The 26,785-nt window shown below is 33.0% G+C and overlaps 4 protein-coding genes and 1 pseudogene across 5 annotated transcripts in view; 2 read left to right on the top strand and 3 right to left on the bottom strand.

Moving 5' to 3' along the window:
• The window catches only part of LOC126707407 (protease Do-like 7), a 104,074-nt gene that overhangs the window by 53,234 nt on the left and 24,055 nt on the right, over positions 1-26,785 (bottom strand). The gene's annotated exons all lie outside the window — the stretch shown is intronic.
• The window catches only part of LOC126707413 (protease Do-like 7), an 82,538-nt gene that overhangs the window by 31,817 nt on the left and 23,936 nt on the right, over positions 1-26,785 (bottom strand). The gene's annotated exons all lie outside the window — the stretch shown is intronic.
• Positions 1,891-5,709, top strand: LOC126704639 (putative disease resistance protein RGA3). The gene is made up of 2 exons (XM_050403676.1): positions 1,891-5,348; positions 5,472-5,709. Exon 1 carries the CDS (start codon positions 1,891-1,893, stop codon positions 5,287-5,289), a length of 3,399 nt encoding a protein of 1,132 aa, XP_050259633.1. The 3' UTR covers positions 5,290-5,348; positions 5,472-5,709.
• LOC126704638 (GDSL esterase/lipase At2g19010-like) lies at positions 16,246-20,338 on the top strand. The gene is made up of 3 exons (XM_050403675.1): positions 16,246-17,636; positions 19,778-20,087; positions 20,204-20,338. Exons 1-3 carry the CDS (start codon positions 17,147-17,149, stop codon positions 20,226-20,228), a joined length of 825 nt encoding a protein of 274 aa, XP_050259632.1. The 5' UTR covers positions 16,246-17,146; the 3' UTR covers positions 20,229-20,338.
• On the bottom strand, positions 18,558-18,691 carry LOC126707862 (U4 spliceosomal RNA; annotated as a pseudogene).

The raw sequence follows: 26,785 nt of genomic DNA, 5'->3' as shown, positions 1-26,785 counted from the left end.
ATAGGAAATAACAAAAGTCAAACAAGGTATTGATTCCTATGTCTTATCCCATTGTTTTGTTCTTATTTCTTTCCTCAAATTAAAACCGCGTCCTATTCTATTTGTCTTGCATTAGTATCTACTTTATTTTGCAAATGGATGCCAAAGAAAGTGTACCCTTAATCTCTTCTCCTTTATCAAATGGGAGGTTTTGGGTAGATAGCTAGCAAAGCAAAGTTTGACAGTAACACTTGTTGGGGTAATTTGGTTTTAGGAAGTAGGTTTTTTAATCATATAACTACTTTTTCTAAAAAAAAATTTAATTTAAAACATTGAAAAGTTTCAATGAAGTATTTTTGAACTGAAAAGTTTTTCAATTAATGTTTAATAAATGTATTTCAACAGAAATTCTTGTTTGTGAACTACTATTCTAATATGGCATTAGTTGATGAGAATAATGAACGAGGAGTCCTAGTATTTATAGACTCCTTCGTATCTCTTGAGAAGAGATATGTTTATTTACAAAGAGTTGTGTCTTATCTAAGAGACACAACTCTTCAATAAATAACTAACTCTAACTCTTAATTAATTCTCTACTCTATGTTGGTGAAGTAACACCATCCACACTACCCCACACCCTCGGTAAGATGGTCACTCCATAAGTATAAGTGCTTGTGGAGTGTGGGGGGCAAGAGCCAGGATTCAAGTCTCTAGAAGGGAGTTTCACGTACATATACACTTAGATTAGGCTAAAGTAGAATTCTATCTTGTATAAAAAAAAAAAAAAAAAAAAAAAAAAAAATCCACCAAGTGAGGGATATTTTATAAGTGAGGGTGCACCATATTATCGTGTGATCACCTATCACTATTATATATAACATCTCCCACTTGATTGCACCATGATTAATGGTGTTAACTATAATCAACATATACTATGGTGTCACCGCGGTATTGTCCAATGTTGATTCTCATCTATGTTCTTCATAAATTGGCATCAGTGTCTGACTCTGGTGTATGGACACTTCAAAATTTTTTTTTAATAAATAGCACAAGCCAAAGGAAGATGAGTGCACAAAAAAAAAAAAAAAAAAAAAAAAACCCAATATTGAGAAGTACAAGAAAAGAAAGTGCACATGGGCAAAGAAACGACGAAACCCATGTGCAAGTGCACATGAGCATTTTCGTCACCTCAATACATTGAGCTCCCCCTCCCCCCCCCCCCTCCCCCCTTCCCCTCAGTTTTCTCCCCATTTTGGGAAAAAAATTTTGGTGGGTCCAAGGAGAAAACACCGGGGTCCACCACCTTTTATTTTCTCTCCCCCTCTCAACCAAGGATTCAGATCCTCTAGATTTCCTAGGGTACTCTACCAAATAAATTTTCTTAAATCTTAACCATTCTTTAATGATTTAATGGTCTGGATTTGTCATGTCATCATTCTACTAACAATTTATCTTAAATTTTTTGTTTGCAACATTATTTTATTATTTTAAGAGTATTGTTAGTGAAATGCTGACATGACAAAATCTAAACCTTTAAATCATAAAAGAGTGGTTAAGATTTAAGTAAATCTATTGATAGAGTACCCTAGGAAATCTAGAGGATCTCAATCCCCCAACCAAACATCCACTAAAACTACTTTCTATCCACTTTTCTCTCCTCAATTTTCCATTCTCCCTAAAATCTCTTCAAACAAACATACTCTAAGGAATATACCATCCAAAAGAGAATATGCTATAGTCAACTCAAGTCCACGCCCTTGGAACCAAAAGTAGAAAGACTTACAGGTAAATTAAAGGCCTTGAAGCAAAATACTAGCTGATAAAGCATTTCCCTTCTGGCAATTCACTTCTCTTCAACTATCCTGTATTCCTATAGCAATTTATTACTAGAGTGAGTGAAAGAGAGATCATATGGCGGACTTACTTCTTTCTGCCTTGGTGAGCACTGTGGTGGGGAACTTGAATACTTCGGCACTTCAAGAATTTGGAGTTGCCTGGGGCTTGGGAGCTGAGCTTGACAATCTTAAGAGCACGATGTCTGCCATCCAAGCCGTTCTCGAAGATGCAGAGGAGAAGCAGTGGAACAGTAAAGCTATCACATATTGGCTGAGAAAGCTCAAAGATGTAGCTTATGATGCGGATGATGTTCTGGACGAGTTTGCAACTGAAGCTCTAGTGCGAAAGGTGGAGAGAGAGAAAGGTGCGACAGGCCAAGTAAGTAGATTCTTTTCTCTTCCAAACAGACTTATATTTCGCATGAAAATGACACATAAATTGAAGAATGTGAGGGATAGACTGGATGCCATTTCTAGGGAGAGATCTGACTTCCAATTGAAAGAGGGACTTATAAACACGGAAGTTGTTGGTGTACAAAGAAGACAAACTTGCTCACTTGTGAATGAAAGTGGGATTTATGGAAGAGATGAGGAAAAAGAAAAGATCATTGAAGTGTTACTCACTAATGTGTCTGATGATCAAGATAATCTGGCCATTTATGCTGTATGGGGTATGGGGGGCTTGGGTAAAACAACACTTGCACAGTTAATCTACAATGATGTAAGGGTGGAGAAGCATTTTGAATTGAGAATTTGGGTATGTGTATCAGATGATTTCCAGATAATAAGGCTGGTGAGGGCAATCATAGAATCCATTGATGGTAGTGGATGTGATCTATTAGAGTTAGATCCCCTGCAGCAACGCTTGCAAGAAAAATTGCGTGGGAGGAGATTTTTACTTGTATTGGACGATGTCTGGAACGAGAACCATGAGGAATGGGACCGCCTAAAACATATGTTGACATGTGGAGCGAAAGGTAGTATGCTTATAGTTACAACTCGGATTGAAACAATTGCGCGAATGATGGCTACAGTACTTCCTATACACCACATGGGATTCTTGTCAGATGATGATTCTTGGTCCTTATTTAAAGGACGTGCATTTGGGATGAGAAGGATAGAAGAGAAATCAGAATTGGAAGCAATTGGTAAGGAAATAGTGAAGAAGTGTGGAGGCGTGCCTCTAGCTATAAAGGCTCTTGGAAGCCTCATGTCCTTAAAAAGTAGGAAGAGTGACTGGGAATCATTGAAAAAAAGTCAGATTTGGGATTTACCAACAGGTAAGGATTCTATCTTGTTGGCCCTCAAGTTGAGTTATCACCATCTACCCCCACATCTAAGGCAATGTTTTGCTTATTGCTGTGTATTTCCCAAAGATCATAAGCTTGAGATGGATAAGTTGATACAACTATGGATGGCTAATGGTTTTATTCCCTTCAAAGAACCATTGGAGTTGTATGATTTTGGTGTTGATATCTTCAATGAATTAGTATGGAGATCTTTCTTTCAAGATGTCAAGGAGGAGTATCCCGGCCATATAACGTGTAAAATGCATGACCTTATGCATGACCTTGCTCTATCTATTATGAGGCATGAATGCATCGCAGTGGAATCCAGTAAAGTTGTGAAGGTTGAAGGCAGGATTTTTCATATGTTTTTTGACATGATCTCATCATCAAATATTTCTTTCAATGAGGACCTACTTAAAGTTCGATCTCTACGCTCATGCCTTGGTAGATTTGATCATAAAGCTTCTTGGCCATTCTTCTTAAAACAAAAGTATCTTCGGGTATTGGATTTTAAATCTGTGGTTCAGGAAATACCGAGATCAATCAACAATTTAAGACATTTAAGGTATCTTGACATGTCTAGGTCTAATATCAAAGTTTTACCTAAATCAACAACCTGCCTCTTGAACCTACAAACTCTGAAACTAGACAGCTGTGATAATCTTTGTGAGTTACCCAAAGGTATGAAGCACATGAAAAGCCTTATGTATCTTGGCATCACTGGTTGTAAATCTCTTACTCGTATGCCTGAAGGAATGGGACAATTAACTTGCCTCCAATCATTGAGCTTCTTCATTGCTGGCAAGAAAAATGGCTATCAAGTAAGTGAGTTGAAAGGGCTAAACCTTCGAAACAATTTGACAATAAAGGAACTTGATAATGTCAGAAATTCAGTAGAGGCCAAAAATGCAAATTTGATTGGAAAACAAAATCTTCATTCGCTAAGTTTGGTTTGGCAGAGTGACAATAAAAGCCACGTACCGGACCATGTTGAAGATGTTCTTGATGGTCTCCAACCTCATTCAAATCTGAAAAACCTGTCCATATACAACTATCATGGTTCAAAAATTCCAACATGGATTCGGGATTCAGTTCTTCGTGATTTGGTCGAAATTTCGCTAATTCGTTGGGAAAGATGTGAACATTTGCCACTTCTTGGCAAACTACCATTCCTCAAGGTTCTTAAAATAACTGGCTGGCATGCTGTGAAATATATTGGCAATGAGTTCCATGGAGACAGTGCAATTTCGTTCCCCTCATTGAAGGAATTTAGGCTCCATAAGATGCGTGATTTGGAGGAATGGAGAACAATGAATGGAAGAGAAAGTTTTCCCTGCCTAAGCACATTAAGAATCACTGAGTGCCCAAAGTTAGTTGAAATTCCTATTATTCCTTCCATTACAGATTTGACTATGAGAAGCAACAATGCAATATTAATTAGGTCAGTGATGAATCTCACTTCACTTTCTTCCCTTGTGATTGATGGACTGTTGCAAAATCATAAGATGCTTAAAAAGTTGGAGATTTTCAGAATGCCCAATCTCAAGTCACTGACTAATCAGTTGGATAATCTTTCTGCGTTGAATGAATTTCGTCTTGAATATTGTGACAAGATTGAAAGTCTTCCAGAAGGACTCCAGAACTTACATTCATTACGGAAACTGGACATAGAGGAGTGTAATAATCTTTTGTCCTTACCAATGAATGGTTTGCAGGGCTTATCTTCACTATGGAGTTTATCCATTCGGAGGTGCAACAAATTCTGCTCTTTGTCTGAGGGAATTCAATATTTAATTGCACTTGAGATTTTAAATATCATCGGGTGTCCGAAGTTAATTTCATTGCCAGAGGGTATTCAACATCTAACTGCTCTCCGTTATCTGGGCGTCGGTTACTGTGAAGACTTATCTTCTCTGCCTAAGCAGATTGGATGCCTCACATCGCTTTCATATTTGGGAATTTCGGACTGCCCTAATCTAATGTCTATACCAGACGAGCTACAGAATCTTACGGCACTCAAAACATTGAGAATTGAAGGATGTCCACATCTGGAGAAGCGGTGCAAGAAAGACAGTGGAGAGGATTGGCATAAAATATCTCACATCCCCGACCTTCGCATCATTCCTCATTCAGAGATACCATCTTCGACGGGTTGGGGATCGCTACGAAAACTGAAATGTTGCTAAGTTGGTCAACGCTGAGATGGCAATGTTAACACGCTTCAAAAAAAGTTTTATTTATAAAGGTAATTTTCTACCCCCCCCCCCTTTTTTTTTTTCTTTTTAATGTTTATTCCTTATCTTATGAAATTGTATTTGGATTTTAATATGGATATTAATATATGCATTACTCTAATGTATGCTTGCAGTGAACTAAACTAATGATGCCTGCGGTGGACAATACAATGGTACATTTACCTTCAATCTTTACTTGCTGTCAGTGTTCAGATTTTCTTCTCTCTTTTTTTTTTTCCCAAAAAAAAAAAAAAAGGTTCAATTCAATTTTGTGACACACTTGTCATTACTATTTGTATATTTATTGTATTTTAAAATTGCTATGGACAATCCGACATTTTTTTTTTTTGCTTGAGTTCTTAGAGATTTCCTCTTTGTCCAATCTCAATTGCCATTATCTATTATTAATGTGAGTAGGTGTGGCAAGTTTGTATAATGTTTTTATTTTATACAATTGTTATTATCTATTTGTCATTGTTTTTATAAAAATATTTTAGACTAAATGACAAAACTAAACCATTGGCACTCTATTTTTTGTTGATCAACACAGCTACACTCATCCATACATAAATAATGCACGAATTCTTTACTTAACCAATCAAATGCTTAAACAATCTGTCAATCACTAACTTTACTATTCTTTTTCTTGAATCTAACTTTATAACAAAAAGTTATTATAATATATTAACAATAACAATACATACACATGTAACAAACACTCTGTATTTCTTAATTATTAAATTATATAAAGTTATATTATATTTATACTATAAACGCACACATTCACACACACCACAATTCACACAAACAACATTATAACAAAAAAAAAATTGAAAAATAATGCACACTATCAGTATCACAATCAGAATTAAACACATACTTACACATACATAATATAAATTTATAATAAAGAAAGAGATACTAACAACTCATAAACACTCACTCTTAACTCTTAAAGCCAGCGATACTGAGATAGTCGAATAGAGAAGAGAGATAAGATTAGATAAGATTCATGATACTGAGATCAAAGAGAAAGAGAGAGAAAGATCTATGACCTATGTTGTTTGGTTTTGGGATGGGCAAATTTGTTTTGTTGCTTGATTTTGGGTTGGGCTAATATGTGATTAGGATGTGCAAGATTTAAATCAAGGTGTGCAAAAGTGTTTGCAAGATAAAATTAAACTAGTAAAAAAATATTTTATATATAGATAATTTTTTTCTTTTCCCAATACCCCTTGAACAATACGTAAAAACACAATGGTACATTACCTTCAATCTTTGCTTGCAGTTAGAGTTCAGATTTTCTTCTCTTTTTCTCCCAAAAAAAAAGTTTAATTCAATTTTGTGACACGCTTTTCATTACTATTTGTATATTTGTTGTATTTTCAAATTGTTATGGACAATCCGACATGTTCCACTATTTTTTTTTTTTTCTCAAAAGAAGAAAAGAAAGGATTTTTTTTTTTTTTTTTTTTTTTCTAAACGAGCAAGAAAATTTCTCAAAACAAGACACAATTAGAAATAAGTCAAGTAGCTCATAAACTATAGCCAAAAAACATGCAAAACAATCAAAAAAGAGTTGTAACTCTCTTAGCAAAGCAACAAGCCTCTTGACCAGAACCACTAAATCAAACTTGAGATGCATAATTAGAAGCAGCGTTTCCCATCCCATATATAGAGGAGAAAATAGGCCAAAAAACCATATAAGTCAACCTTGTCATTAGTTCAGTCATACTAATTTATTCTATACTTTTTTTGTTTAGATGATAAATAGTGGGAGTATGAAAAATAAGATTCAAACCACATGTACAGAGCACAAAAGGATTCCAGAACAATTAAGCTATCACTTGAGATAACAATTTTATTTTATTTTTTTTTTAATTTCTTATACAACCATTCACTCCCTTCTAAAAAAGCTCCACATTACCAAATAAATAATAACTAATTCACTTTTGATAATTCAATAATTACAATGGGGAGGAGGAATTTGAGCCCAAAATATTTTTATTAAAAACTCTAGAAGGTATCCATTGAGTTATAAGGCTCTTGGCAAATAAAAATCATTATGGAATCAAGTCACAAGAAAATCTTGAACATTAGCAATGCAAAATCACCCTAAAAAGCTTGAACATTGCACATCTTTAAATTGAAAAAGAAATAGAAAATTTAATGATTTAACCATTATTCTACCACCTCCTTATGTGTGAGCCTAGACTTTCACTTAATAAGTGATTAATACCATAATCAATTACCAATTTATGCCAAAATCTTAAGCTGATAACTAGTGGGAGAAATTAACATAATAATTATTCTAAAAAGTCTATTACATCATCCATATAAATACCAAGTCTTTTTTATCATAATATACAAAAATATTTATATCTTCTACACTAGTGCAAACTAAAAAGAATTTGCCTTAAAATTTGGCAAGAAAGTGAAATATTGTAAACCAAGTTAGGTATAACTAAAGTGTGTTTACATTAATGGGATGGAGGACCACAATCCCTATCTTCAATTGCCGAAGTTAGTTACAACTTGGGTCATCCAACATCTCTACTACCGGAGCAAACTGCAAAGTTGAACAATGAGCAAGGATGAGATCATGAGCGAGAAAGTTCATAGATCAAATTTTTAATATGGATACGCACTAACCTCGTCATCTTCTTCAAAGTATATTCCATTGACTACACTGTTTAGCTGAAATTGCCACCCTAGATTGTTCTCAAGCAACTCTTTAAGTTTCCTTGTCTATAATAATAAAAAGAGAGGACATTACAATTTGTCTTAATAAGTAGAAAGCAACTACTTGCAATGAAGTGAAAGCTTAACAATCCCTTATGGGAGGTTTCACTCAAATGAAGGTTCAACAAACTCCTTTCCTATAGCCTATGGACCAAATGACTTCAACCAAAGTGTTAAAATGCATTAAAACTAATGTGGCTCAAATCGAGTGTAATGGCCCTTACATAACATTCAGAGTCACAGACAAAATTTTACCAAAACCAGCTGAAGCTACCATAGACTGTTGAAAAATATCAAATATTGACAACTTTTGGCCTTTATACCAGATGGCAAATATTGACCACTATTGGCCTTTATGTCATGCATTTCAGCCATCACTAGCAATTACAGGCATGGCATTGATATCACAAATTCATATCAGGCTATCGGTCACCTAAACCAAGACAAATCAACTATTTTCCAAGGTAACCACCAAAATTTGACTATAGACTAAAATATGATTTACACCCTTTTAAGTTTGGCATTGCTATCATTTTGTCCCTTGACGTCTTTTCATTCTTGCCGCTAAACCACCAAATAATTACGCCCTTTTGAATATAAGGAGACAAAATTAACCAAAACCCAAAAATCAACCCATCCAAGTACAATTGCCCAAACACCTCTGAGCCGCCAAATCACCACTGTGTATGGCCAACCTAACAACAAACAGGCTAACCCAGGGTAAATCACTGCAACCACCCTGTAATGATGTCATATTTGAGTGGATTAGTAGCAAAAATGAGATAGACCACGATGGAAGGGGCACATTGACATTGATTTCATACTTGAGGGTGTAAATTACAAATTCTCATTGTTGATGGACCGCAACCCCAAACATACAAAGTGTAGATGGTAGTTTAGCCTTGATTGTATGTGTCCCACCATAAAGCATAGAGGTTGAGGTCATTGATTCAATCTTATAAAAATATGTGAGTTGTCTCTATCTATTAAAAATAGGAAAGTAAACATCCTTATTCAAGGAAATCAAAAAATGCATAATTCAATTTGCAAGATATCATCATAAAACAAACTTAAATTTTCAATATTCCATAAATGTATTAAGATCTAGCTATCCAGTATGAAAAGAATCAAATGACACTAGAGATATGAACTTGTAACTGGTAAAAAACAAAAATTAAACATTCAAAATCAAAATCATAAATGATTGAGTTTGAATTAATAAGATTTTTGGTTTTTTTTCCCCTAGAGAGAGAATAAAGCAACATAGTAGGGGTTTTCAACAATTTTTGTAATTGATAATGTTTGGTTTTATGAATGAAGCAAATTTCCTTGACATGAATTTTTTTTATAGGCAGATTTATATGTTATAAACATGTATCTCTATAAAACTAGTTAAAATAATAAATACATAACATCTAATTTGCAGAGTAGAAAATCCATAATCTTATGCAGACCAAAACAGAGAATCAATTGCTAATGCCTAAAAGGAAAGTGTATGAAGAGAAAATGAAAGCCTGGCAAGTTGCCCCCAGCCCCAACCTCCAAACCAACAGAGAATCAAAATGAAGAACATGAAGAAGCAGGATTAGTGTTCATACCCACGACAGCAGATGTCCATCAACAGATGAGGCATCTAGCATCAGTGAAAAGAAGTCCTGCAATTCCATTCAGCAATTCGTCAAAAATCTATGATAGACTTACCAATCTTCTTTAACAAGTAAAAATGTTACGATGGAAACATAATTCAATCAATGTGATTAAAACTGACTAAGCAATGATTTTTATTTCTTTTTAAGCAAGTTGCTCAAATTGACCGATAAAGGCAGAAGGTGATGGGTTTTGTGGGCATTCAGACCGGTTTGGATCTGTGGGACATCATGATCTACAAAATCAACCTAGACCCATGAGAGAGAAAGAGGGAGACGGAGAGGTAGAGAGAGAGAGAGAGAGAGAGATGGTTGGAGGGAGAGAGAGCAGGAGCTGTGGTGGCTTGTCTATGTGTGAGATGAGGTTTATGTGTGTGGGTAATAAAAAATTCTTTTTTTCTTTAACATCCAGCTACAATGAGCTACTAGAGATAGTAGCTACAGTAACACACTAAAATAATTTTAACTTCACCTTCCTTGCTGTGAATGTTCTAAAGCAGGTAGAGAAAATAGGAACAGATATAAAATGTTCATATTATTGAATGGAAAATAGAAACTCCTCGTAATGCTTGTATATCCTTACTAAATAAATAGAAGGAACTATTGCCCTCACTCGCTTGCTAATGGACTATAGCCTGAACAAGGGCATGGATTACATACCAAGTCTTTCTCATACTAGTGCTAGTGCAGATGAAAGCCTTTATGGGAGAGGAAGGGATTATTAAGGGCATCCTCAGTCTTACAATGTATTTATGCAACAAGATTAAGATTAAATGGAAGTAGAGGGAATGGGTCTAGTTCAGTTTTAATGGTGAAAGCCTCTTGAAAAAGGCTTAGTCATTTCCGAGCAACATGAGACAGGAGCTATGGTATCTATATGAAAGTATAAAACCGAGTCATTCTTTCTAAAATACTTGCTTGAATGCAGGACAAGACTGGAACCAAAGCCAAGGGCCCGAACTCTATCATTAGGGCCAACAAGTCTACTCGCAGGTAGACCTTACCTCCCATTAAGTACAAACAAGATACAAAAGGATGGATCTAATGGCCTATTTGGATTGAGGTGGGAGAGATGAGCATTTTTTCTACAAACAAGACAATTGAGCATTTTTTCTATGAAGCAAACTAATGTGTTGATGCAACTTGTTATATTTTGCATATAAACCGTGGTGGTAAATTTGCTAGCTTTGATAAGGCTGAGCTTTTTCTTTATAACAGAACAATATATGTTAATGCATTTTCTTCTTATTATCGAAACAAAAGCAAAAAAGTACCATCATCTAGTGAGTGTGCTCTCATAATCAGCATATTAAAAGATGGAAATAATGGAACATGTTACAGATTGTTTTCATAATTAAATTACAAAAATTCAATCCCATTCATTGCTACATTTTAAACCAAAGAGAAAACATTGCAACTATCCTGTACCCAAGGACTATAAACTTTACACTCCAGTCTTTTAACTTTTTCAGACAAAAATTGAAAAGAGAAAATTGAAAGATATTTACCTCGTGCTATTGATTTACTTGAAAAGTTAATTTATAAATTATATGATTATTATCCATAAAAGAGGTGGCTCCATCAAATTTGAGAAGACACCATCCTTTTCAAACAACAATAAATCTTTTGACACTTGTTAATGTACACTCCACTTGACAATTAATCCACAATTTCAAAAGCAATATCCACATTTTTTTGAGAGTACCCACATTTAAAACATTGAACTGATTCCTAAAAGAAAAAAAACATTGAAATGATTATGTGGTGGACCCCAGTGAAATGCCTAGTGAGATGCTGTGTAAATTTTTTCATTAAAAAATCTGGTAGCTGTAGCAGAACTCATCAGGATAACATACATAACTCATGCCCGATGTATGGTTAGTCAAAGTTGAATGTTCAAGATTAGGAAAGGTTGCAAGTTCATGATATGTTTATGTGCATCTGATCCTAAAAATCGATGTAAATTATAATACAAGTATATTATAGCTGTATATTGGCCGTAAGTTTGAAAATTCACAATTTCATATTATATAGAAATCTATATATTACTAAAAGCTGAAATATAGCATTTAAAATTGCTATGCTCACATTGAGCCACATCAGCAGTCACGTCATTATTTTTTGTTTCCAATTTTTGTTGTATATATATTTAAACATTTTCTCATTTAAGATGACTTAAAAACTCCATTATTTAAAAATTAAAATATCTTTTAACCATTATTTTTATTATTAATTTTTCAAAACTCTCCCTCCCTTTTATCTCTTCATCTCCCCACTACTTTCTACCTAAATATCATTATTTCTCTACCTTTTTGTCTTCCTTTATTTTAACTCTTCTTATTCTCAACATCTTACTATAAATTTGACATTTTCCTTTTCATTCTATGCATAGTTATCTCACACAAAAAATGTTACTTCTCTCTCTCTCTCTCTCTCTCTCAAATTTTTTTTTTTCATTTTTTGTTTGATTTTTTTTTTCGTTGCACCAATTCTTGGGGTTGATGAATTTTTATGTTAATTAGAATTCTACTTTGGGTTGATGCAATTTATTTTTGTGTTTTAAGTTGTTATCTTTTATATTCTCTTTGATTAAATATTATCCTACTACATTATGCATATAGTATATAATAATATAATGGTATTATATTACATAGAATGACTTGGATAATTTGATGTTTATTGCTATATAGTTTATTTTTACTCTTTTTTCCTCTCATCTTATTTTATTCAATATTTAAATCCAATTATATCCTCCATACTGTTAAATCATGCGGCACAAATCAAGAAAATGGCTAGACACAAACCTGTCTTCCTTTACCATATGTTGGAGGAATCAATATATTTGTGTGATAAAGGGTCATATAATTTATAATTTAGATAGCACCCTTTGAATGAGACTAGACCTATATTGAGCATTTTGTAGACTTAAAAAGGCTATTGAGAATTAACTTTTTGAATTAAGTCTAAAAAAATATGAACTACTATATATCATTTAGATAAAAACTTTTATCATAGATACATTAATATTTTTTTTTGCCACCTATTTAAATCATGCAAACTTAATAATTTTATATTATGTGTTGGCATCATCTCTGCTTTTGCTTCTTCTTCTTCATCTCAAAAATATTATGTATCATCTTTAAAGGATGCCAACAATATTGATCTTATGGGAAAAGTTACATAAAATATTGAGAAAAAAATGTTTTATATTACAATTTACTAAAAATGTTTTACACATTCATCTATTTTAATTTAGAAATTTTTCCAAAAAAAAATTAATTTAGATATTTATAAGTAAACAATGAATGATTCATGAATAATCAAAAAAATATATATATCTATACATATTTATCTTATGCGGTTGTAACTTTACATATACTTTTGCATTTGTATATTCATCTACTTTAATTTAGATGTTTATAACTTAATAATGAAATCTATAAACAAGGTAATTAAAACAATCATATTTCTACAATTCAAAAAGTCACAATTTCTTTTTTCAAAAAAATGACTTTTACATTTCCTTGGAATTATTTTTAAATTTTTTTTATAAAACCTTTGACATACCACTAACCTAACCACTTCATACGTTAAAAAATTTTAAGGCTCATTATTACTTCTGTTAATATATTATGGATATCTTAATTGATTGAGACTAAACTAGAGAAATGTCTTTCATATTGCCTTGAAAATTCAGAAGAAGAAAAAAAAAAAAAAAAAAAACCTTTGACATACCACTAACCTAACTACATCTATAACTATTTAAGCCATCCATGATATCTATTTCTTATAAAATTTACAACTAGCAAGGGAACATACAAAGTAATAAAGAATAAATGAAGGAAGAAAAAAAGAAATGAAATCAAACGTCAATTAATAACTATTATTTGGAAAATAAAAAGGTGGTAAAGAGTAGTAAGAAATAAAATAGAAATGACTATACAGAGGACATTGAAAACTTTATAGTGCAATAAAATCAACAATTAAATATAATAATACAAAATTTAAACTTAAAACTAATCAAACTCTAACTAGGGAAATTATATATATATATATATATATATATCATAATCTTCATACACCATGACTTAAAAAAATTTATTGAATAATTCTACCTCTCATTTAATGTCTATTTTATACAAATCATCAACCAATAAATATATGATAATGGTAAAAAATGTTATAGACAAGATTATGAAAAATATGATAAAACTTTTTTAAAAAAAAAAAAACTCTTTAGAAAGTCTAGGGATTAAAATAGTATTTTATCTAAAAAATTATCACGCGCAACGCGCAGGTATGTAACTAGTTAATAATAAAGATTAGAAATTAGTCTGCATAATACAACTAACCTGTACTCCAAAAAAATCAACCTTCATCTTCATTTTTTGTTTATACTTATGAAACCAATTACAAACTCGCATTACAATCGCTGCATAACCATGCCCTTAAACTCACCCCATTTGGTCTCTCATACAGCATGTACCAAAATGCAGTGAAGCAAGTGTAAAGCAGAATGGCAGCGTGGTTAATTAATGCTGGCTCTAGAGGGCAACCAAAAAAATAAAAAAAGCATTTCTCTCTGTCTCTCTCTCCCCACAAACAAAATGAAAGATTATTTGTAATATGAATTCTTTAATTTACAAAAGAACCCTCAATTGTCTTTCTAATCAAGGCAAAATTGTTTCTTTTTTTCTTTTTTTTCTTTTTTTTTTTTAAATTTTACGCGTCAGCGATCAGTTTTTTAATCAGCAGCAATTTTTTTTTGTTTATGGAGGGATGGAGAGAGAGACAGAGAGAGGATGAAATCACATTTTCTTTTTATAAATAATGCTAAATTGTATCAGATAAGCATGATTATTAAATATGCCCCACCGCATATCACCCATTTAGTTGAATTTTTCAGCTTTGAATGCAACTTGTGGATTGCGAATGTTATCCTGGCTTTGAATCAAACGAATCTCCAAACTACTTGATTGGTTCTATAGTCATTCAGTGTCCTCTGCAGAAGTGCCTGCAAGGATGAGAAACACTCCAACAATCAATTTAGAGAATCCAATTGCAGATGGTAACTGCAGGCCATAGTTTAATAATCTCAAAAGTAATGGTTCCTCTACTAATGTCTTCCTTTCTTCTTTTACTTTGTTGGCACACACATGGAAACAGATGTAGAATCACTAATTCTTTTTTTGCTGTAATGTATAAAATCACTAATCAAAGCTTGCGAAAGTGACAAAGAAAGAAAGACATTAAAATAAAACCCCAATCAGGTCATGACTAAAGCATATTAGCATCTCATAGAGGAATATGCGAAGTCAAGTCCACGCCATGTGAAGCAAATGATAGAAAGACGTGCAGAGTTGTAGGTAAACTAGTCTTTAAAAATATAATAATAATTAAAAAAAAAAAACCATTTGATCACGAAGCACAATAGCAGATCAAGCATTTCTGTTTTCGCAATTCACTTCTCTTTACCTGTTCTGAATTCCTATAGCAATTTGTTACCAGAGTGAGTGAAAAAGAGAGGATATGGCAGACGTACTTCTTTCTTCCTTGGTGAGCTCGATCATGAGGAGCATGAATACTTTAGCTCTAAAAGAATTTGGAATTGCTTGGGGATTGGGAACTGAGCTTAACAAACTTGAGAGCACGCTGTCCACCATCCAAGCCGTTCTCCAAGATGCACAGGAGAAGCAGTGGAACAGTGAGGCTGTCAGGAATTGGCTCAGAAAGCTCAAAGATGTAGCTTATGATGCGGATGAGGTTGTTGACGAGTTTGCAACTGAAGCTCTAATGCGAAAGGTGGAGAGAGAGAAAGGTGCGACAAGCCAAGTAAGTAGCTTCTTTTCTCTTCGAAACAGACTTATATTTCGCATGAAAATGGCACATAAATTGAAGAATGTGAGGGATAGACTGGATGCCAATTCTAGGGAGAGATCTGAATTCCACTTGAGAGAGGGAGTTATAAACATGGAAGTTTTTGATGTAGAAAAAAGACAAACTAGCTCACTTGTGAATGAAAGTGAGATTTATGGAAGAGATGAGGAAAAAGAAAAGATCATTGAAGTGTTGCTCACTAATGTGTCTGATCAAGATAATCTTGCCATTTATGTTGTATGGGGGTATGGGGGGCTTGGGAAAAACAACACTTGCACAGTTAGTCTACAATAATATAAGGGTGGAGACGCATTTTGAATTGAGAATTTGGGTGTGTGTATCAGATGATTTTCATATAAGAAGGTTGCTAAAGGCAATCTATTGATCGTGGTGCAAGTAGTATCTCCAAGTTGGATCCACTACAACAGCAGTTGCAAGAAAAATTGCGTGGGAGAAAATTCTTACTTGTATAGTTGTATTGGACGATGTCTGGAATGAGAACCAAGAGGAATGGGACCGCCTAAAACAACCAGAGTCTCAAAGTTTTCATCATTTTTTCTTAACCTATGTACCCAATAGAACCAATCTTTACCAAATGGGTTCTGCTTCAGAGCTAACAGTTGTTGCTAGAGGCATGAGACACATTTTACACCATTTACGACAATTATTTACACTCAAACGTAATTAGTTTGACACCATTTACAACAACTATAACAAAATCATGCCTACAATCGGATAAGACACATTTTACACAAACCTAGAGACATCACTGAAACACCACCACTCGATTTGCCAAAACCCCAAGCATATTTAAACTCATTAATGAGAAAATAATCATTGCAGCATGTAAAAGACAACAAAATTCTCATTAATGAGAAAAACCACACAGACATAACCATATAGCAAGAAATACTTTAGATCATCATCATTGCAGCATATAAAAGACAACAAAATTCTCATCTTGATTAGTAAATTTACTATTTTTTAAGTTTCAACAAAATAATCAAAATCCCACATAAAACACAACCTAATATTAACCAAGATCAGAAAAGATATCAGAGGAGAGGACCGTACCTATAATCAACGGCGGCGGGAAGCAACGACGACGGGAACCAATGACTACTGATGGAGACTAGAACCAACGACAACTGATGGAGACTGGATAGGGAGAGTGAGATTGATGGAGAGTGAGGAAGAGTGGGGAAGCCTGATCGCAAAGCGAGCGAGAGAGAGTGATGGCAGAGAGCGAGGGAAAGAGAGTGTACAGGGAGAGAGAGTGAGTGAATAGGCGTTGTGAGACGTTAGGGTCCTATTGATTCAAATCGCTGAAGAAAACTCGATTTTACGCTTCCCGAGTTATAAATGTCTACACAAACATTTTTTTATTGGGAAAAACCCACGTCTGCAGCACCAACGTGGCACAAAGGACGTCAGACTAACTCGATCATAGAAATATCGAGTTCTTCATAAAAACTCGACTCTCGTATTGTCGAGTTACAAAAGAGAGACATTTCCTTAATTAGTTTGGGAAATGGGGCAAAAGAATGTTTAATTTGCGAGAAAAGGGCATTTGCCCATTTTTTCCTATCTCAATCAAAGTCCTTTACTCATTTTGGTTTTCAATGGCATGTCAAATGAAGAAAAAATTGTTGCTTCTGCTACTTGTATTGCTGGTATCGAACTTGCAACCTTGTGTTAATGGAACGCAACAAGTGCCTTGTTTCTTCATTTTTGGGGACTTATTGTCTGATAATGGGAACAATAACAACCTTGTGACTAAGGCAAAAGCCAATTATCAGCCATATGAGATAGATTTTCCTGGGGGACCCATCGGAAGGTTTACTAATGGTCGCAATCTTGTCGATATCATTGGTCAGTATTTACCTTTTTTTAATTATAAAATTTATACTCGTTACAGTTTTTATAATTTTTCCTTTTGCGCCATCTTGAAGTATTTGAATTGGGAAAATTTGATTTTGATTCAAGGAGAGTTTTTATATTTTGGAAGAAAATTGATTTTGATTCCAAGAGCTAGTCTATAGGCTTGCAAAGTTGAATGCAAACTTTTTTTATATTTTTTTCTTTTTGCTATCAAGTTGAATACGAACCTGCCTATATATCTACTCGCACTTTTTCTTTCTTTCTTTCTCTATTGTTTTTTTAAGAAGATGTTTAAACCTACTTAATTCACTAGAAATTAAAAGAAAAAGTAGTTACAACAAAATGGAAGTAAGAAATTTTATATATAAATATCTCCATTAAAAATACTAAAAAGTATCAATAAATTATAACTTACAAGGTTCTAGGCATTAATTAATCAAATATTAGCTACACGTTGTTTAAAAATGACACAAACTCAAATTATTTGAAATGGAGAGAATCTATTTCATAGATTTTTTTTTTAATATGATATTGTATAAAATACCACGTCATTTAAAATTTTAAATGAGATGACACTAGTGGCTAAGCAAAATTTAACTTTAAGGGAGGAAATTTATAATTTACTTACATATATCTTTTTACATGCACACATACATAGTTTTTATACACATTTTGGATGAGCACACTGTACAAACATACTACATATAATACTTAAGACCAATCTATACAATAAAGTATCTCACACACACACGTGAATACTAAAGTGGTATTTTAATGGTGGGTTTTAGTTAGCTTAACTGGTAAAATTTTTGATAGTTATATAAAAGATTTGGGGTTAAATTTCTGCCTACACTAAAAACTGATTGGACGCTATACGTTGGAATTCTAAAAAAATAAAATAAAAAATAAAGTGGTATTTTAATGTAAAAAAATCCTTAAAAAGATAACATATACTATATTGTATTTATTTGTAAGGTTTTTTTTTTAATAATCTAAATAAGTTGTGTTACAATTTTTCCATAGTCAAATTAACTTATAAATCTTGTATAATGGGTTTTAAAGATTAAATTAACATCGAGTACAACTTATATCGATTTTGTTAAAGTGATAAAATAGTTAGACTATATAACAATTTTTTTTTTCAACCAGCAATAGACGCGTCTCAATTAGAACGTCACGGTCTGCGTCATTGCCCCAAGCACAAAGATAACTATATAACAATTTTAAACTGTTAGTAATCATATATTTTGCACCTATAATTTTAGATTTAACTTGAAACAATATCAATTTATGTATTTTGCCATGTAACTATTTACAGATTTTTATAAAAATATAATAAGTTACTACATAAGGAATTTAAACTCATATAACATTTTTGGAAGGCAACAATACGATCTTTTTTTTCTTGGTTCAACCCGCCCCTCCCCCCCTCCCCTACTTTTGTTTTTTTCCTTTTCTTTTATAATTTTTTTTTTGACAAACAAGAGTATCTAGATCTCTTCAAGTATCTGACTATTTTCTTAGGTATTTGTAGTCTCCTTGTCCTACACAAACCGGGTTATTATATGGAGGAATCTCTTAAGGTGGCTCTAAAATGCTGCCAACACAAATTGGGTTATTATAGGAAGGAATCCCTTGAGCTGACTCTAAAATGCTGCCAAGATGTTTCAAACCGAGAATCTTATAGATATCATGAAGTCTTAAAAACCATTAAACCAACTTCTTGAGATTACCTTAACAAACATAGATATAATAAAAAAAAAATATATATATATATATATATATAACTTTTTTCAATGAAACTTATTAAAAGGAGATATTTGAAACAACACATAAAATAAAAGAGAAAAATGGGGGGGGGGGGGGGGGGGGGGAAGTATATAGGGAGAGTTTTGGTGGGGCTAGGGGGCAAATGCCCTTTCGATCCCTTACTCCCATATACATGTAGATTTGTAATATTTAATCTCATGGATATGTTTATATGTTTCCTAATACAACTGACTCAACCGAGGGCATCACTTTGTTACAACCTTGTGAACTTGACCACTTAACAAGTTTTTCAACACTTTCTCCTTGCAGCTGAACATCTCGGGTGCCTATTATGGACGCCAAATATGGAAAGTTAATTGGGTCAGTATTAGCCTTTATAACTTGGCGTAGGAATTTTTAATACAATAAACTAAATGCCATGAAAATTGAACTGTAGCCAAGAGATTTGTTGTTCAACTAACATATCTTAGTGCTTTTATTAGAAATGTCCAGGGTTTAAATATCCTCCCACTTTCATTATTGTAATTCGAGAATGGAAAGGCACCATCAAGTTAATATAATTTGGTGCATCATATTGCTGGGTGATCGGATAAGCTTGGATAGGCAGTTGCTAAATCTCCAAGTTACCGTCTCAAACATCAAGAACCTACTTGGAAATAATGAATCATTGGCCACAGCTTATTTAAACAACTGCATATACTATGTTGCAATAGGTAATAATGACTACCTAAATAATTACTTCATGCCACAGTTCTATCCTACAAGCCGCATATATAACCAAGAGCAATATGCATGCTACGGTTCTCATTCAACAACTCTCTCAAAAATTATTGGGTAGCACGAATTTTCCTTATTTGTATTTCTTTTTTTTTGGTTCAATCAGAACACGGTTGTTCTTTCTCTTAAAATTGATATTGAACATGGTTTTTCCATTTTTATGTTGATGCTAGATTTTGCATAATCTTGGAGCATTGAAGGTAGTTGGGTCTATTAGGGTATACTCCAGTTGAACTCACTATGTGCGGTACTAATTCTTCATGTGTGAACAACATCTTCAATGCAGTCACACTTTTCAATGATAGGGTTGTCACATTGGTGAATGACTTCAATAATAATTTGACCAATGCTAGATTTATCTACATAAACACTACTGAAATCACTCAGCAGTTCTACGTCTCAAGGCAAGATTTCCTAATCAACTTCCAGCACTCTTTCTATCTCTTTCTCCATTTTTATATTACCAATTACTCCAATATTTTAAGCTGTTACAAAATAGTGAATTCAATCATTTAATTAACACATGCAATTTTTTTATTTAAGAAAATGTGGTAGGGTGAGGATTGAGTTTAAACCCAGAATTATTTGCTCTGATACTATAAAAAATTACAGACTATTCAAAAATAGTTTAAACTATTAGGAAATGTTGAATTTATCATTTAACCATCACTATAACAATTTCTGTAGCAGGTTCCGTAGTTACAAGTGTTCCTTGTTGTGAAGAGTTAAAAAATCCGCAGCGACAATTCCAATGCATTTCTTTGGGAACCGCGTGTAGCTAGTAACAGGAGCCTATATTCATTTTGGGATGCAGTTCATCCAATTGAAGTCGGATATTTGTTCTATGAGGGAAGAGCATATGGAGCTATGTCCCCAGCTGATGCTTATCCATATGACATCTAACGCCTCGCTCAGAGCTAATGAACAAGATGATGTGGGAAGAGAATTCTCAAATGAATGCTTACAATATTGTTACTGTAATTTCTTTTGTGATTATCCCGAAGTTGATACTAAGATTTATGTTCAATAATTATAATAAAAATGACCTTGCTCACAGACAAGGCATCATTATCCAAATGTTATATTACCATCAATAAAATAATCAATCATACGATTGCGATATGTTCAAACAAAATTGTGCCCTACGACAGGTTTTATTTTAGATGAATTTTTAATCCTATGATCCTCTTCCGGTGTTATTTATATCTAAAAAAAGGTGATGTGTTATGAAGTAAATACCTTTAAAAAATATTGTGGTAGGTTTTATTTTAGATATATATTTTATCCTTATTTCATATGTATGTATGTGCGTGGGGATAAATTTTTCAACATGGATTAAAAATACTTCATTCATTGACATAAATAAGATTTTGGATATGGGTTTGCCGACCTTCTAAATGAATTGACCCTAACAAAGTCAAGTGACAACTTGATGCAACCTTGAGGCCGGCAATCCTGAAAGAAATCCTAGTAACAGTATTCCATCCATTGACATGAGAATAGCATTCATTGGGGAGGGAATAGAAGAAAAAGAAAATTAGATTCTACTTTTTAAGGCTTTTACCATCAACTAGGGTAATTGCTGCATCAATGACTACATGTACAATGTCTTATCATGAAGTGGGACAGGAAAACAATCTTGGTGTCCTTGAAGATTCTTGAACTTGAGTCATAGCCTTATCATGATTCTCACAATTAAAATTCTACGAATAAATTCCCGTGAACATAAATTTCATATTGCAAGAATGCTATCACGTTGACTATAATTTTAGATTCTATTCTCACAACCACCAATCCAAATTTTGAATGAGAAGTCTATGTGGAATGCTAGAAGCTTTTCTGAAATTCTTTAAGTTTGGCTATAAATACCTCAACTGCATTGTATAATTCAAATAACAAATAGTCAGTGCTGCTTATCCAAGCATCATGCACGAAGAGACAGCAAGTGAATTTGAGCCAAGGATAACTTGCTCATATATGCAGCAAGCAATTTGCTTTCTATTGGCTTACGAGCAAGTTCTCTTGGGCTCTACTTCACTCTCTTTTGTCTCAAGCGACAGTCTCGATTGTTAGCCAATCCTAAGCACCCACATGGTGGTTTTTATTCTAATAACCATTATATAGAGTCTTCTGGCCTTATGGAGCTTATAAAGTCTGGTTTTGATAGGATCTAACTTGACTAATGCATTCAATAAAATTCCCTTTGAAATGGTCATGTACCAAGTAAAAATTCCAAAACATCAATAAAAATCAATTCAATCCTAGGATCTAATATTTTAAACCATTAGACCACTCGTAAAATGGGATTCCTAATGTGCTTACCTCAAGAGTCTCAACCTTATTTCCATAAAATCGTTACGCATGGTTTTCTCTTTGGGCTATATGAGTCAGAACTCAGAAGCAACTAATGAGTTTTAGGGATCTACAATAAGTATTAATAGCCACTTAAAAGCCCTCATTGCTTTCCCTTTTTCTTTCATCCGAGTATTATAAATCCACATATGAAACATTTGGGAATGGACCACGAAAACATTGGGATAGGAGAGTCTGTTCGATATCAAGAATTTGGATAATGTGAAATTGATGAAGTAACTCACCCAATCTAAATGTAAAACTAAGCAATGAGTTCACTTCAACACCATTTGATTCTTGAGTTTTCTTCTCATTGAGGAATTTGATATCAACAATATTGCACCTCTTAAGTTTTGCTAAAATTCATATCAGTCCTCTAATTTTACTTTCATTCAGTTAAGTTTTCTAAATTTGAAATTTATTCAATTTAGGCATTTTATCCAATTTTGTTAAAAGATTGCTATAAAAAAAAATTATTTTCACATTAAAGAAATCCATAAAATTAGTAAAAATATATTATACTTTTTTTTTTTTTTTTTTTTAATATTTGCGAAAGTTTATTTTTTAAAAAAATCATTTGTCATTGCTTAATTGTGTACATAACGGCAATTTTTTCAACGGAATTGGACAAAATGCCCAAATTGAATAAATTTGAAACTTAGAAAACTAATTAAATGAAAATAAAGTTAGAGAATTGAAATAAATTTCTTTCAAACTTAAAAGGTGCAATTTGCATTTTAGTAAAAAAAGAAAAAAACACAAATCTTTTTTTTTTTTTAGAGGAAAAAAAAAACACAAATCTTTTTTTTTTTTCTTGAAAGAAAAGGGAGAGAAGATTCAAACCCAGTTCATCACACGGAAAGAGTTGGTGCAAGCTTGATTCTAGTTGAGAGAGAGAGAAAGAGCTCAACTTATTATCAATACATTAAAATACTTTTTTTTCTTCATTTTATATGTTTTTGCCAATCTCAAGGCTATTATGAGATTTATTTATGTTGTGGAGAGGACCACTATGAAAGCTACTAATGCCATAATTACAATCACAAGAAACTTTGCCACAAATTGCTTTGAGTGTGTCATTTACACATAGTTTTTAACTTTCTCAACTAGCATTTGAAGAACTTTTGTTAAAGAAACATGCAATTGGCCTTAAGCTATGCTTACACAGTACTTGCAAAGACATTTATCGGAAGCATATATAAATAGATGAAAGAAAAAATCTTAATATGGAAGCTTTTGGGCACACCAAATAAATTTACAAATACATACCAAAATCCTTATCAACGTTTATTCCTTAATGTAAGGTTGAATTTTATCAACCATCTTGTTGGCTTTATTCCGTACCAAATTTGCTTGTATTTTAGCAATTAGTAACCCTGTATTTAGGTGGGAATCATGTAAGGGTAGTGTGTGAGAGAGTGTGAAGAAATGTTCAAGATTGTGCAAAGAAGCAGGGACTCGTGACTGGATCTCGTGGGTGGCTCGCAGCTTGCAAGTCGCCAGAAAGTTGCACGCGTGCCAAGCATGCCAAAAGTTGAAGAGTTGTGCCAGCTGTTGCATTACAGGACAAAAGTCCCAGGCTAGCTAGGCCGTTAGCTCGCGGCTTGAACTCGCGACTCAACCCAGTCGCGAGGTCAAGTCGCCAGAACACCCTGTTTGGGAAAAACTAACTTTTTACATTCCTTCTCACTCTACTATATATATACCCTTATACCCACATTATTTAAAGAGCTTCCAGAAAGAATTTTGAGAGAGAAACCCTAGAGAAAAATAAGATTGATTCATCCACAATCTTCTTATAGAGACTCTTCAAATTCCTCTACTCTCTTCCTCTCCATTATCAAATCCTTGAGAGGTACATTACCAAAACCTTTTCTCACCATACCCATATCTGTGAGGAGGCCATTTCGTGTTTGGGAAGTAGTTAAGAAGGGACCAATTTCATATTGGTAGATGCTATGGTCAAGTAGCGAAATTCGGCAAGCCAAAGAAGAAATAGGTTCGGCGTAACCTCGTTGGAATAGGAGCTTGGAGGGCTTAGGTACATTGGGTAGATTAGGCTTGGAGGGTCTTCTGCTGTTCATATATCCCAACTACATTTTTTAGTGGATTGTTTACCACTTGGAGGGCGGTGGAGAGGTTTTATGCCGAGGGCTTCGGTTTTCTCTTCGATAACACATCGAGTGTTATCCTTGTGTTTACATCTCTCTTCCCTTAATCTTTTCCATTTAATTTCTACTGTGAATGTGATTTTATTTGGTTTAGATTGTTTATCAATTCTGTATTAAGCTTATGTTTATTTTCCGCACATTAATAGTTTGATGTTAAGCTTGAATTGGTAATTTGTAAATTGGGGGTCTAAATGTTCAAGGTGTTTCATACACTTATTGAACTTTCAATTAAGGATACTAAAAATGTTGTCAATCCAATATTGGGTACATATACATGCGTACATACGTACATTTTCCATTAAAACAAAATGAGCACACATGTCTGATTATTCTAAACAATTAGATCAAAAGTAAAATGAAATTTCCAACTTGCTTACCTCAAGAATCTCCAAGCCCTAATTCCTAAAAGTAATTCAGCAGTTGTATTTATTTGAATTAAGATTTACAAACAATTAACTAATGAGTTTAAGGGATCTCTCTCTCTCTCTCTCTCTCTCTCTCTCTCTCTCTCTCTTTATATATATATATATATAATTTATGTCCAATGTTCATATACAAATAAACTATTTTATAAATTAAATAATGTCATAAAAATGGATTCTAGGGCACAAATCTAAACATTAGCTATCAAAACTCAACCATTAATTGTCCTAAAAATTTGATACTGTCAATAGTGGGCGGTTGGAATTTTCTCCACTCCAAGTTTGTTGGGAAAATTTAGACACAAATTAATTTTAATCAATTATAAATTGATTAATTGGTCAAATTATGCAATGGTCTAATTGAGTTTATAGTTGGCACAACCATATTGCCAAAAGAAAAAAAAAATTGTAGTAGAAAATAAATTGGATACAAATTATATGGTTACGATGGGAAATCCTAACGAGACAAAATAAATAAATAAAGAAAAAAAGAAGAAGAAGAAGAATAAGAATAAGAAGAATTAGTGGGTTTGAAGGTCACCACCAACTTGAAGAATTCACTATAGTAGAATGGAATTTTACAATACGAGAATATAAACTAGATCACATAATCTTCACTACAACACCTTGGATCTTAAATAGAGATTGGAGATGTAGCTTGGTACAAAACTCTTGGAGCACAGATAGAGGCTACTCCACATTGTTTCCAGGGTGGTCATAGGATCACCTTGACTGGGAAAAATAATAATTACTATATATAAATTTCAAAATTTGTATTATTTTTTTTATCCTTAAGAAAAATTTGTGACCATCCTAAATTTTTTTAGGCCTAACATGATTGAACTTTGGACAAAATTTGACAACAAAGTTAATTGTAAGTCTTGTAGACTAAGGTTACAACCTTACTCAATACATATATATATATATATATAAATATATTTTATTAGATGTGAATTTTGACAAAATCCACTAATAGATTACATTTAAAAAAAAAAAAAATTATACCTTCAATACTTGCAAAATTTTAGGAAGATCAAAGATCAATAGCTAATTTTTAAATTTTAAGTTTTTGTAGTCTAAAATTATATATAAAAAATAAGTTTATGAATCGAATAGTAAATAACATCCGATTAACATGAAATTTGACATGTGTTTGAAGAACATAGAGAACATGCAATTTAATAATTAGAATTTGAAAATATGTAGTCCTAGGCTACAACTACGACCTTTCTCCTCTTCCCGTGTGTGTGTGTTAAAAATACTTAATATTCTCAAAAAAAAAAAAAAAAAAAAAAAAAACAGTGGATTAATCCCATTTTAGAAAATGAGTATGTGTCAAAGAGGTTTAAAATTTGTGTTGTGTATCCAAGAGTTGGCCCTTTTGGATATACACCATTGTCAGTTTTTTTAAGACTTTTTCCCCTCTCTTCGTGTGTGTGTGTTAAAAATATTTAGTATTCTAAAATAAATAAATAAAAGTTTGTACCCAAACTTTGTCCTTAAACTTTGGCACCCTTAACAATATATTAGGTCATTATAAGAATATCATACAACGGTTTTATGAAAATTTGTAGAAGGAAATTGTAAGACTTTAGATATTTGCGTGTATAATTTAAGTTTCTTAATGACCACCCTATAAATAATTCCCACTAAGCACAGACGTCGTAGTAGCTTCTACAACTTGACAACGTTCTCTCTATTACTTTGATGACTTTATGAGGCTTTAAGTACGTACTGGAACGTCCTAGTGCATGGATCCCTAAGTGATTTAGTTAACACAAGCGGCATACTAAAAGGCTTGTAAAAGCAA

The sequence above is a fragment of the Quercus robur genome, chromosome 11 (genome assembly GCF_932294415.1).
Source record: "Quercus robur chromosome 11, dhQueRobu3.1, whole genome shotgun sequence".
NCBI classification, from domain to species: domain Eukaryota; kingdom Viridiplantae; phylum Streptophyta; class Magnoliopsida; order Fagales; family Fagaceae; genus Quercus; species Quercus robur.
This window is presented reverse-complemented; position numbering and strand designations above follow the sequence as displayed.